The sequence below is a fragment of the Bubalus bubalis genome, chromosome 14 (genome assembly GCF_019923935.1).
Source record: "Bubalus bubalis isolate 160015118507 breed Murrah chromosome 14, NDDB_SH_1, whole genome shotgun sequence".
Lineage (NCBI taxonomy): Eukaryota > Metazoa > Chordata > Mammalia > Artiodactyla > Bovidae > Bubalus > Bubalus bubalis.
In genome coordinates, this window is record NC_059170.1 from 11,297,085 (window position 1) to 11,310,254 (window position 13,170).

At 50.9% G+C, this 13,170-nt stretch overlaps 1 protein-coding gene across 5 annotated transcripts in view; it reads right to left on the reverse strand.

The window, feature by feature from the left end:
- The window catches only part of TOX2 (TOX high mobility group box family member 2), a 159,490-nt gene extending 147,312 nt beyond the window's left edge, over positions 1–12,178 (reverse strand). For 3 of the 5 annotated variants that reach the window (XM_025263439.3, XM_025263435.3, XM_025263436.3), the window contains exon 1: positions 12,025–12,178. In XM_025263439.3, the coding sequence (XP_025119224.3) occupies positions 12,025–12,123 (99 nt within the window). In that variant the 5' untranslated portion in view covers positions 12,124–12,178. Of the gene's footprint in view, positions 1–10,695; positions 11,869–12,024 lie in introns of those variants that run through there. The other 2 variants (XM_025263437.3, XM_044927612.2) reach the window with 2 other exon arrangements.
- Between the last annotated feature and the right edge of the window lie 992 nt (positions 12,179–13,170).

The following is a 13,170-nucleotide window of genomic DNA, read 5'->3' on the forward strand; positions in this document are numbered from 1 at the left end:
ACACACTGCAATGAAGAGCCCATGCACCTGAATGAAGACCCAGTGCAGCTAAAATTTTTAAAAAATAAAACAAAAAATAATATTGGCTTTCCTGGTGGCTCAGAGGGTAAAGCGTCTGCCTGCAATGTAGGAGACCCAGGTTCGATGCCTGGGTTGGGAAGATCCTCTGGAGAAGGAAAATGGCAACCCACTCTGGTACTCTTGCCTGGAAAATCCCATGGACGGAGAAGCCTGGCAGGCTATAGTCCATGGGGCCGCAAAGAGCCGGACATGACTGAGCAACTTCACTTTCACTTTTAAGACAAAGAGGGAAATGAAAGAAGAATGAAATGAAATTGGGAGTGAATTAATGAGCAAAAGATGTCCCATGATATCCTATGTCATGCCTACAAGTGACCCAGGCATGTGCCTCTGAGCTTCTTGGTTACTCAGAGAAGATGAAAGATTGGTAAAGAGACCACCATGGCTGCTGACTTACACTGGGGCAGGGCAAAGAGGCTCTTGAAGAATGTGACAGGACTTCAGTCCAAAGAGAAAGCCACGGCCCCCTGCCCAGATGAGCCTCACTCAGGCAGGACCCCGAAGCTCCTCAGGAACCAATGTGGTAGAGTCTTCTCCACCACACAGGAAAATGTGTGACATTTCAATGCAAAAACTCTGGAATCCTACCTAGGAATGTGTCAGAGAGACTCGCTGGGCCCCAGAATATCCCACGAATGACCATTTTTCTTCATCTGGTCCTAAGAAGCAGTTATCCACCAGTTTTCACTCACAGCATGAAATAAAGAAGAATCCAGGCAGTGACTCAAAAGTCTCTAAAAATTAACAACACGCTGGCCCTGGGACAGAGAGGAAGGTGAGTCTTCTCCCCCAAATGCAGCCTCCTGAAACAGATACTGTGATGCTTTCCTTTCCACTCATTCACTCCCAAACTGCTGGGCTCACAGCTATACGTGGGGCTGCCTGAAGACAGCGACCAGAGGACACAAGAATTCAAGCAGTGGGCAGCCCCCTTGCCTCAGTTTGGGACACACTTGAGCCCAGCTCCAAAGTTCCCTATGGGTCACTTTCATCATTAAGTATATTCCAGGCAGCACCTCCCTCTGCGCAGTCACGCTTCCCCTCCTCCGTTCAAGGTGCTCCTCCTGAGAACTTCCCTGCAAATACACCTTCCACAGGCAACTCTCCGTCTCAGAGTCCGTTTCCAGGGAGTTCCATGTAAGGTTGTCTCCCAGATGAAGGAGACACTCCCCCTGACCCACAGGGGTCCTGAAGAAGGCAAGAATATCAGGGACACCCGACCATGTCCAATCTAGGCTTACATGCCCCAGGCCAGCAGCACATCCCTGCTGCCCGAGGCCAAGACACAAAATTCTTCCATCGTCTAGAGGAGAGCCGGTTCTCTAAGTGTGCTCCCTAGGCTGGCAGCACTGGCATAGCCACCTGTGGGCAGTGCACATTTCCAACTCCTGCCCAGACCTACTGAATAACTGTGGGATGCGGCGAGGTGGGGGTATGCTGAGTTCTGAGTTCTGACTGCCCTCCAGGTAATTCTGTCGCACTAAAGTTTGAGACGCAGAGCATCTCTGACTACTGTGGGAAATCAAACTTAAGTCATTAAACTTTCCCATAGCAGGATGTAAATTGGTGCAGCCACTATGGAAAACAGGATGAAGGTTACTCAAAAAACTATAAATGGAGTTACCATATGACCCAGCAATCTTACCTCTAGGTATACATCTGGAAAAAATGAAAACTCTAATTCAAAAATATACATGCACTCCAATGTTCACAGAAGCATAATTTACAATTGCTAAGACATGGAGGCAACCTAAGTGTCCAACAAAAGACGAATGGATAAAGAAAATGTGATGTGTGTGTGTTTATATACACACATACATATATATAATATTACTCAGCCATAAAAAATGAAATATTGCCATTTGTAGCAACATGGACAGACTTAAAGGATAGTATACTAAGTGAAGTAAGTCACACAGAGAAAAATAATATATGACATCACTTACATGTGGAATCTAAAAAATAATACAAATCAACTTATTTACAAAACAAAAACAGACTCACAGACATAGAAAATAAACTTATGATTAACAAAGGGGAAAGGAGAAGAGGGATAAATTAGGAGTATGCAATTAACAGATAGACGCTGCATGCACGCTAAGTCACTTTAATCGTGTCTGACTCTTTGTGACCCTATGGACTCATAGCCCACCAGGTTCCTCTGTCCATGTATGGGATTCTCCAGGCAAGAATACTGAAGTGGGTTGCCATGCCCTCCTCCAGTGGATCTTCCTGACCCAGGGATCGAACCTGCAACTATTACATCTCCTGAATTGGCAGGTGAGTTCTTTACCACTAGCACCACCTGGGAAGCCCAACAGATGCACACTACCACACATAAAATAAACAACAAGGATTTACTGTATAGCACAGGGGACTATATTCAGTATCTTGTAACGTATAATGGAAAAGAATCTGAAAAAAATACATATATGACGACTAAATCACTTTGTTGTACACCTGAAACTAACACAATATTGTAAATCAACTACACTGCAATAAAAAGGGAAAGAGGATGCCAGATCCACATAAGTGAATGCTGTGAAAGTGCTGCACTCAATATGCCAGCAAATTTGGAAAACTCAGCAGTGGCCACAGGACTGGAAAAGGTCAGTTTTCATTCCAATCCCAAAGAAAGGCAATGCCAAAGAATGCTCAAACTACTGCACAATTGCACTCATCTCACACACTTGTAAAGTAATGCTCAAAATTCTCCAAGCCAGGTTTCAGCAATATGTGAACCGTGAACTTCCTGATGTTCAAGCTGGTTTTAGAAAAGGCAGAGGAACCAGAGATCAAATTGCCAACATCCGCTGGATCATGGAAAAAGCAAGAGAATTCCAGAAAAACATCTATTTCTGCTTTATTGACTATGCCAAGGCCTTTGACTGTGTGGATCACAAGAAACGAGTTGCCAGTCCGGGTTCGATGCACGATGCTGGATGCTTGGGGCTGGTGCACTGGGATGACCCAGGGGGATGGTGTGGGGAGGGAGGAGAGAGGAGGGTTCAGGGTGGGGAACACATGTATACCTGTGGCGGATTCGTTTTGATATTTGGCAAAACTAATAAAATTATGTAAAATTTAAAAATAAAATAAAATTAAAAAAAAACAACAACAAGAAACTGTGGAAAATTCTTAAAGATATGGGAATACCAGACCACCTGATCTGCCTCTTGAGAAATTTGTATGCAGGTCAGGAAGCAACAGTTAGAACTGGACATGGAACAACAGACTGGTTCCAAATAGGAAAAGGAGTATGTCAAGGCTGTATATTGTCACCCTGTTTATTTAACTTATATGCAGAGTACATCATGAGAAACGCTGGACTGGAAGAAACACAAGCTGGAATCAAGATTGCTGGGAGAAATATCAATAACCTCAGATATGCAGATGACACCACCCTTATGGCAGAAAGTGAAGAGGAACTCAAAAGCCTCTTGATGAAAGTGAAAGTGGAGAGTGAAAAAGTTGGCTTAAAGCTCAACATTCAGAAAACAAAGATCATGGCATCTGGTCTCATCACTTCATGGGAAACAGATGGGGAAACAGTGGGAACAGTGTCAGACTTTATTTTGGGGGGCTCCAAAATCACTGCAGATGGTGACTGCAGCCATGAAATTAAAAGACGCTTACTCCTTGGAAGGAAAGTTATGACCAACCTAGATAGCATATTCAAAAGCAGAGACATTACTTTGCCAACAAAGGTTCGTCTAGTCAAGGCTATGGTTTTTCCAGTGGTCATGTATGGATGTGAGAGTTGGACTGTGAAGAAGGCTGAGCGCCGAAGACTTGATGCTTTTGAACTGTGGTGTTGGAGAAGACTCTTGAGAGTCCCTTGGACTGCAAGGAGATCCAACCAGTCCATTCTGAAGGAGATCAGCCCTGGGTGTTCTTTGGAAGGAATGATGCTAAAGCTGAAACTCCAGTACTTTGGCCACCTCATGCAAAGAGTTGACTCACTGGAAAAGACTCTGCTGCTGGGAGGGATTGGGGGCAGGAGGAGAAGGGGACGACAGAGGATCAGATGGCTGGATGGCATCACTGACTCGATGGATGTGAGTTTGAGTGAACTCCGGGAGTCGGTGATGGACAGGGAGGCCTGGTGTGCTGCGATTCATGGGGTCGCAAAGAGTCTGACACGACTGAGCGACTGATCTGATCTCTGATAATAATATTAAACCCTCTACCAAAAACAAACAAAAATTTTCCTACAGCAGAAGACCTAGAGACGGTCACCAACAATGGTCTGGATCCAGCAACAACGAATATTTCATACTCTGAACGATAACTGTGGCGGCCCCGCATCTTTCCACTTAAAACCTAAGCAGCTCGAATTCAACCCTCCGTATAATGACCCCTACTGGTATTCCTCTCTCCTGCAGGCCAGTAACCCCAACTTAGGCTGACAGTATCCCCAAACTACCTTACAAGAGCTGCCCCTCTGCCTAGAAGGTCTTCCCACCACTCTGCATGCATCCCACATAGCCCGCTTGGTGTTTCTTGTAAGACTCTGCTGTTTGAAGCCTACTCACACCTCTGACACTATCATTTCCCCAGACAGTTATATAGTTAATTGTGACTCTGCATTTTGAGCCAAAATATTACAGATCCACATGGTCTTTCATCTAGGAAAGCCAAGTTTCCTATCGAGTCACTGAGCCTTCAGGACAGGGCTGAATCCCCTAGCACACAGTAGGCACTCAAGAAAACTTGTTAAGCATCAGAAAAACCCAGCAGAAAATCCAGCCTTATAAAACCACAACCCTGTTGCTCCTTCTTGCAGGCACCAGAAACAGCAACTGTACAGTAGGAAATTTAAGCCTCAGGATAATTGATCAAAATTTATTATCTTGTGTTATACAACATGTTTTCACTAAGTTATAAAATTACAATTTACCACGACTCATTAAGTTAATAATTACTTACCATATGTTTTTCCTGCTGCTCCCAAACCATGCTGAAACATCACTACGTAGGTTTTTGGTCCATGTAAACGAATAAAAAAAGATAATGGCCAACCATGTGGATAAAGGATTTGCTGACAGGGAGACACAGGACTAAAATACCAGACAGAAAGCGTGAACCTCAAACTCTGCCACTCTCATCACCATCATCTCCTAGTTTACCTGCACCACTTTCCAGATCAGTGGTTCTCAAACAGGGGTGATTTTGCTCCCCACACCCCAGGGAACACTTAGCAAAGTCTGGAAATATTTTTGATTGTCATGACTCGAGGGGAGGTGCTACTGGCTTCAGTTGGTAGTGGCCAAGAATGCTGCTCCACTTTCTATCATGCATGGAACAACCCCCACAACAAGGAACTGTCAGGTCCAAAATGTCAATATTGCTGAGGTTGGGAAACGCTGTTCTAGACTTCAGGGAACTTCCATATCCGTTACTTTAATCTGAGCTTCATAGCAACAATATGAGGAAGGCATTATGCCGCCATTGTACAGATGGAAAAAACTGAGACTTGGAGAGGTTAAATGATGTGCGCAGGTCACCAGCTCTCGCCAGTGAACCACGCAGCTGCAACGTGTACTGGTCTTCTCTGCCTCCAAAACCCACCTTCCCTCCCACACAGATTCAAGAAGGAAGAAAAAAAAAGACGCAAAGGAAGTGCACAGCCCTTGTCCCTCCATAATGCTGTGCAGAGACCGCTTCAAACCGGAGGCCCGGGAAAATCAGATCTAGAGACTATGGCACGAAAAGATCTCACGTTAGGAAGACCCTTCCCCCAGCAGCCTGCGCTGAAACTAGATTCCTCTTGCATTTTAACTTTCAATTGTGCTGCTCTTTGTGAATAGAAATGAAAGCATTTCCTGCTGGTGCTGAGTGCCTTACAAGCAGGATTTCTAGTCCTCAAGGCAACCTTATGGGGGTCAGGGTGGGGGGTGGTGGGGGGGGTAAGTACTGATGTGCCCATTTTCCAGATGAGGAGACTGAGGCACGGGGAGGTGAAATAACTTGCCTGCATTGAGGATCAAAGCCAAGTCTGCTGGGTTACAGAATTTACGCTGCCTTTCTAACTGGAGACCAGCACTGGGAAATCAGAGGAGCAAAATAAATGCCCTACAGAATCACATGGGGCTGGCAGCTATGCCACACGGGGATCCTTGGGATAAGGGTAAGGCTCTTCCCAGCTTATTGGCTGCTCTCCATGCTGGGCTCAGTCCCCCGGGCCTATGCAGGGAAGCTCTTCTAGGAATGTCAGGTCAGCCAAAAGACTCTTGGCCTCTACCCTGCCCTGAACACCAGGCGCTCACTACAAAAGTCTTCAGATTATAAGAGCCAAACAGATGCTAAATTCTTCAAGCCACAGGGAACAACAGGCCAGCCCTGAATTCATTCATTCAGCAAATATTTACCTAGCACCTATGTGCCAGGCCAGCCCTGGGAATACAAAAGTAAAGGGAGACAGAGACGGTGGTACCTACCTACTGAAGTATATGAGAGCCCATCTCTTCAAAAAGCATAATCCTCATCCTCGCCAGGGGAACCACACTCTACAGTTATAAAGGACATGCCCAGACTTTATTTCATTATATTTCCACACCACAGCCTCCCATCTCACAAGGCTAAGGGTCACTAATTTGCTCTCCTTTTTGCACAGAGGGGAACACAGGCCCAGCGTATGGCATTTTCATGCTCAAGGTCATCCAGTAGACTGGGGACAGCTGTGCCAGACCTGGGCTGCTGCTCCTGACATCGGTAAGGTATAGAAGTGTGGTCCTGTGGAATCTTTGGGACAGGCTGGGGGAGGACAGCCTATAGAGAACATCTTATAGAGGACATCCTATAGAGAACATCCTTGGACAGAAAGTGAAAAAGCCTCCTAACAGAAACACAGGTGCCCTTCCAGAGTTCCCCCAGGACCAGCCAGCCCAGGGCTCCTCCCCCAGGGACCCGCCCACAGCCACTAGTGTCCCAGGAGAAAGATGCCGTGGGGACCTCACCTACCAGGGATGCTGAGCAGGCCTCTCCAATCTCAAGTCTGGGTGAAAGTGGGACCAGCCCCTCCCACTTCGTGGATTTTCGTCACAAGGAGCCGCCAATCATTCACTACCCAAGCTTGTCTAGATTGCATCCAGGGACAAGATGCTGTGCCCAGAACTGTGGGGGTGGAGAGTTGAATCATTCACCCACCAGCACAGTTTCCTGAGTAATTATCGGTCAGGCACTGTGCCAGGTGCTGGGCACGGTTCCTGCCTGCTGGGAGCCCACAAAGCCCTGTATACAAACAACCGAACCACTGCTACATAACATGTGGTCTCCGGAGTGGCAGCGGCAGGACTGGGAGCTCGTCAGACACGCAGACCCTCAGGACCCCAGCACAAATTAGCTGAATCAGAATCTCAGGGCAGGAAGGGGTGCCCCGGAACCTGTGTTTCAAATCTTTCCAGATGATTGCTATTGTGTACATGAGTTTGAGAACTCCTGGTCTAGACCACAAGGTCTTCCCCAACCTCACTACTTAAAAAGGCAAACCAGTCCCTGGACCTGACACCCCTAACTCTCTTCCCTGCTTCCTTTTTCTCCATAGTTGTACTGATGGCATCGGTCACAATACCATAACGATCTCATCCATATATTTATGACTTCCCATGCTGATACATAAGCTCCAGAGGGAAGCAATTTGAGTCACTTTGTTTCACTTCTATTGCCAAGTACGGTGCCTAGCACAAAGATGTGCTCGGTAACTGCTGACTGAATGATGGATGGCAGAACATGCCAAATCCCATGCAGTAACCAGTTCTTGGGGGGATGCCTGGAAAAAGGCAGAAGGTTACTGACCATGGAGCACTGCATGGAGAAAGTGGTACCCAAGTTGGCCCTGAAGGATGTTTGAAACAGGGATGAAGGATATGTGGAACACAAAGATGCTAATCCTCTCACCGGAATAGGTCCCCAGTGGTTGATACCATTGCTATCTAACTAGTAGCCAGTATGTGCCAAGAACTTTTATACCCTATATTAACTCAATTAACTCTCCCGAACCTCAGAAGTAGACAGTGTTGTCCTTAAGAGAACACTGAGACTCAAAGATATTAAATAACTTGCCCCACTCACAGAAGACTTGTATAAAGATGTTCACAGCAGCTTTATTTATAACAGCCCCAACATGGAAACAAACACAAATGTCCATTGGCAGGTGAACAAATAAACCAACACAATGTAATATTACTAAGCAATCAAATAGAACAAATTAGGGATAAATACAACATGAATGAATCTTAAGGACACTTCATTGAGCAAAATGAACCCAGATGCAAAAATGTATATGCTTCATATGAAGTTCTAGGACTAAAACTGACTTAGTACACATACACTGAATTTAAATAAACCACTGATAATAGAAATCAGGTAAGTAGTTTCCTCCAGAGGTAGTGGGTATTGACTGGAAAGAAGCATGAGGGAACTTTCTGGGGTGACAGAATGTTCTATATTTGGATTGGGATAGGGGTCACAAGGGTGGTTATATTGGTCAAAACTCATGGAACAGTACACTTCAAATTTCCATTTTATTGCATGTAAATCATACCTCAATGAGTTAAAATCATTTGCCCTAGGTCACAAAGACACAAGTGGCGATTTGAATCCAGATTTGTTCAAGGCCACTGGCCAGTTTCCACTAGTCTGCCATAGTTGAGCGGGGAGCCCCAGGCAATGCACCCATCCTGCTAAACCACCTTGCCAAAACCCAGATAAAGGGACTTCATAGTTACCCTAGAAGGATATCATAACTTCTAACTCCCAAACCATGACAGAGACCTGTGGGGAATGCCAGTCAAGCATCAAACTGGGAGTCCAGGAACTTGGGTTCAGGCCTCCACTGTGTTCTTCATTTGCTGTGTAACCTGTGAGTATACTACTCCATGACTCAATTTCCCCTTGTGTGAAGAAAGAAGGAGGGGATCAGCAGTTCCCTGTAGGGAGACACATATAGAGCTACAAGGCCACAAATCCCTATGCTCAACCAGGCATCATTACTACATGAAATAAGTAATGTGCCTGTTTCATAGCTTATAAGCTATTTTTCAAATGTATGCTAATATTATTGTGATTAATAAAATAAACATCTATTTCAAAGCAAAAATGAAACCATAGCAGCTTTGTCACTGTGCATTTTCTCAAACAAAAGATACCAAAAGAATAGCCACTGCTCATGACTTTGGTTTAAAGAGGCTGGAATCTCTATGTTAGAGGATTACTAAGGGGACAGTCACCAAGGGCCCTTCCAGGTCAACTGCCCCATGGTTGTCCAGCATCACTTGGCAAAGGCTTGTCCTTGTGTTTCTCAGGTTTGGGTCCTTGTGGGAACCTGGCTCTTATCTAGACTCCAGTGACCAAGCCCCCAACGTGCGGGTCACGTCCTGGCTGTGCACCCCAGTCTATAGATCCCAATTGTGGTCATGGTTGCATCTTGGGTGTGTCTCCCCTCCAGTCTGGAGAGTGACCAGGATCTCCCCAATCCCTCCTTGCTGTACCAAGAAGTCTGGTAGAACAAGGGGCATCAGTTCCTTGGTACAACTTGCACCACCACCCCCAACCACTAGCACTGAAGGCGAGTGCCCATTGGTGATCTGCTACCAACAGGCTTCTGACTCGTCCCTCCCTGAGCCAAGTGACATCCTCTGTCTCCCCCTGCCCCCAGGCTGCAGGATTGAGAAGCATTTCCAAGTCCAAGTAGAAAGTCAGATCTGGTTTTCACCTACCCTAGTGATCCAACCGCCACACTCCTCCTACCTGGACACACCCTGAGCTCTGGGCTAGGGGTCCAGAGATCACAGAAAGAAATCAGAATCACCAGCTTCTCCTTCCCTGACTGGTTTCCTCCCACCAGGGTTTCACACTGGATCTTGGTGCTGAGTCAGAGCTTTACAGAACATCATAATAAAGCAGGGGCCTGGGCTGAATGCCACCTCCCAAAGGCCCCCTTAGGAGACCACCCCACTCTAAAGGGGTTTACAGAAACATCACCCTGCAAAGGAGCACTGCAGGCGAGGGGCACCCATCTAACCAGACTTTGAGGCACACAACCCCAGACTCACCCATGCCCCCAGACCAGAGGCTGGAACCTTGCCAACTTCGTATTTTAAAAAATAACAAAGCCAAGGGCAGCAGATAGACAATTCCCACCCCCACCCCCACCCCCTACATCCAACTGTCTTCTGCTTACTAAAGATTTCACTTACTACTTCTCATCAATTTTCCCTCCACCAGATGCAAGCGGCCAGAGAACTGGCCTTCTCTTGAAGACACCATCCTCCTCTTTTGCTTCTAACTTTGCCAGTCACTGGACCAAAGATAAATCGCCCCATCCTCCGCGCGATCTCACTTACCGCCCGTCCCCGCCCCAGGTCTGGGGGCCCCGGACCCCACCCCATGCTCCAGGGGAACTGCGCAGGGCTCTCTGCCCCTAGACTCCAGAAGCCGCTCCCCAAGGCCTGAGGACGCAGCCAGAGAGGCTCAGCCGGGGCGGCCCCCAGGTTCCGCGCGGGGACGCCCCCTCCCCGCAGCATCCCCATAGCAAGAAGCTTGATGAAGAGCCTGCGGGGTGGGGTTAAGACCCCGGAGGGGCGCCGACCCAGCCACCGGACTTGCACTCACCACGCAGCGCCACGGATCCCGCGCGTCTGCGCCTTGGCCCCGAGGAAACCCACGCGCGCCGTTCAATCCGGGCTCCGAGTGACGAAAAGCCGCGCTCGGCTCCGGCCGGCCCGGGACCGACGAACCGACTCGCGGACGCACTGACTGTCCGGCTTCCTAACTTAAGTTTGAAAGTTCCCTCCCGGGCGAAAGAAGAATCTCGGACTGCGGCGCTGCCCCGCAGGGTCCGGGGCTGGCCTGGCAGCGCGGAGCGGGGTCGGACACCGCCCGTCCCGGCTTTCAGAAGCGCGAGCTCTCATCGCGCCCGTGCCGGGCAGCGCAGCGGGGACTTGGCTCCAGGTAGGACCTGGTCGCGGGAAGGGGTGGCGATCTCGGGAAAGAAGGGGCTCCCCTCACCACAACTCCAGTCGGGAGAGCGTCCGCTCGCCGATCCGGGGAGGGGAAAGGCCTCGATGGGCCACTGCCAGCTCGGAATCCGAGGCTCCGCCGGATTTACCGATTCGTAAACGGCCCAATTCGTGCGCTTCGGCGGCAAGAAGTTAAAAACCCCGACGCGCGGGTGTGGACGGCCGGGCGCGGGGTAGAGGGGGCGGGATGCTGCTGCCCCTGGGTGTGACCGCGCGTGACTGGGTGACTGTCAGGGCGATTCGTGTGCCTGAGGTTCACCGTCCACGGGGTGGGTGGCTGTGGGTGAGAGCGTACGACTGTGGAAGTCACTGGGAGCGCGGGCGAGTGGCTGTCGGAGCGACTTCTTTGTGTGCTTGTCCCGAGTTGTGGCTGCGTGTGGCGGAGAGGGGGCACGGGACGCGGTGTGCGGCGGCGTCGCGTGAGAACGGTGACTTGTGCGTGGCGGGGTGACAGTGCAGGTGGGCGCGTGACTGCGTGTGATTGTGTACGGATGAGGGTGACCTGTGCAGGACGGTAGTGTGAGCAGGTGCATGGCTGGGCGACAGTGGGTCACTGCGCGTCGGCTCGTGAATGCAGGCGAGGCCGTCAGGGGGGACGTGGTGAGTGTGTCACTGTGACTTCGTGTGAGCAACTGTCGAGTGACTTCTGCCTGTGATCCCAACAACTCCGGGCGTTGAGTGTCACCACCAAGGGGATCGGCGTGAGCGGCGTGTGTGCCCGTCGGCAGGGCTGGGGGAGGTGCGTGTGCCCGCGCGTCCGCACCGCCGGCATCTCCCCGCGCGTGTCCCCGAGAGCGCCCGTGTCCCGAGACGCCGGGTGACCGCTGCCCGCGCGCTCCAGCCCGGGACGCTCCGGCGCGGCGCGGGGTCCGAAGGCGCGGGCAGGCCCCGCCCGCCGGGCCCCCACCCCGCCCCCGCCTACCTTGCCGCAGTGGTAATAGTCCAGGGGCGTCAGGCCGGCCGGCTCGGCCCCAGGCCGCGCGCCCACCGCGGGCGCCGAGGGGTACAGGCGGACGTCCATGGCGGGCGCGGCGGCGGCGGCGGCGGCTCCCGCGGGCAGTGCCTGGGCGGGCGGCGGGTGGGAGCCAGTGTGCGAGCGGGTGTGCGAGCGCGGGGGGCGGGCCGGGGGCGGCGCCCGGCGGAGCGCCCCGCCCCCGCCCGCCCGCCCGCCAGCGCGCGCTATTGTTCCGGCCGCGGGCGCCTAGGAGGGCCGGGGGCCTGGGCCCCGGGGGAAGACCGCTCCAGCGGTCCGGGCAGACGCCGGGTCCCCCGCCCGGCTCTCCGCCCCTGCGGGACCCGGAGGATTGCGCGCCCGTCCAGGCGGCCCTTTCCCGTCCCGCCCTCCGCCACCAAGGGTGAGGGGAGGGAGAAAGCCGTACTACACCCCTCCCCAGAAGTGGGACTCTACCCGCCCTAGATATCTGGGCGTTGCTGAGCTCTGAAGGTGGCAGAAGAGAAGGAACACTTTCGGAGATGGATGCTGCGTTACCCGGCGTTGCCCAGAGCCCGAGGCCGGCCGATCGTAGGATGTCCTCGCTACCGATCCCACTGATATGAATCATTGAGAGAGTGGCCCTGAGTGGGGTGGGGGGCTGCTGCTTAAATTCTCACTTTACAGATGAGGAAACTGAGGCAAGGACTTGTGGGATCGGGTACCCAGAGGATCCAGGACTGAAGCCACCTGGAGGAGTCTAAAGCATCCTTTAATGACAGAGAGAGGAAAGGGTGATAGAAAAAATAGACTAGGAAGTGGAGTTCCGGGGGAGCGGCCAGAATCGGCCACCCCCATCACCACAACCAACAAACACCACCACTAACCACCACGGTCTCCTGGAGTGAGAGACTGGAAGTAAGATGGCTCCCACAGTGGGGCAGAGAGGTGACTGAAACGGGCTCCCCCTCCCACAAAAAAAGCCCCTCACTCCTCCCATCACCAGCGGATAGCTAGCCTGTGTTGCTCCTCCCCTTCCCATCTAAGAATTGTCTACTCGGAGGGCCTCTATGCCCTCACTTTCCACGGACTGGGCCACCAGCCCTGCCCTCTGGTTCCCGACTCTGGCACACTCAG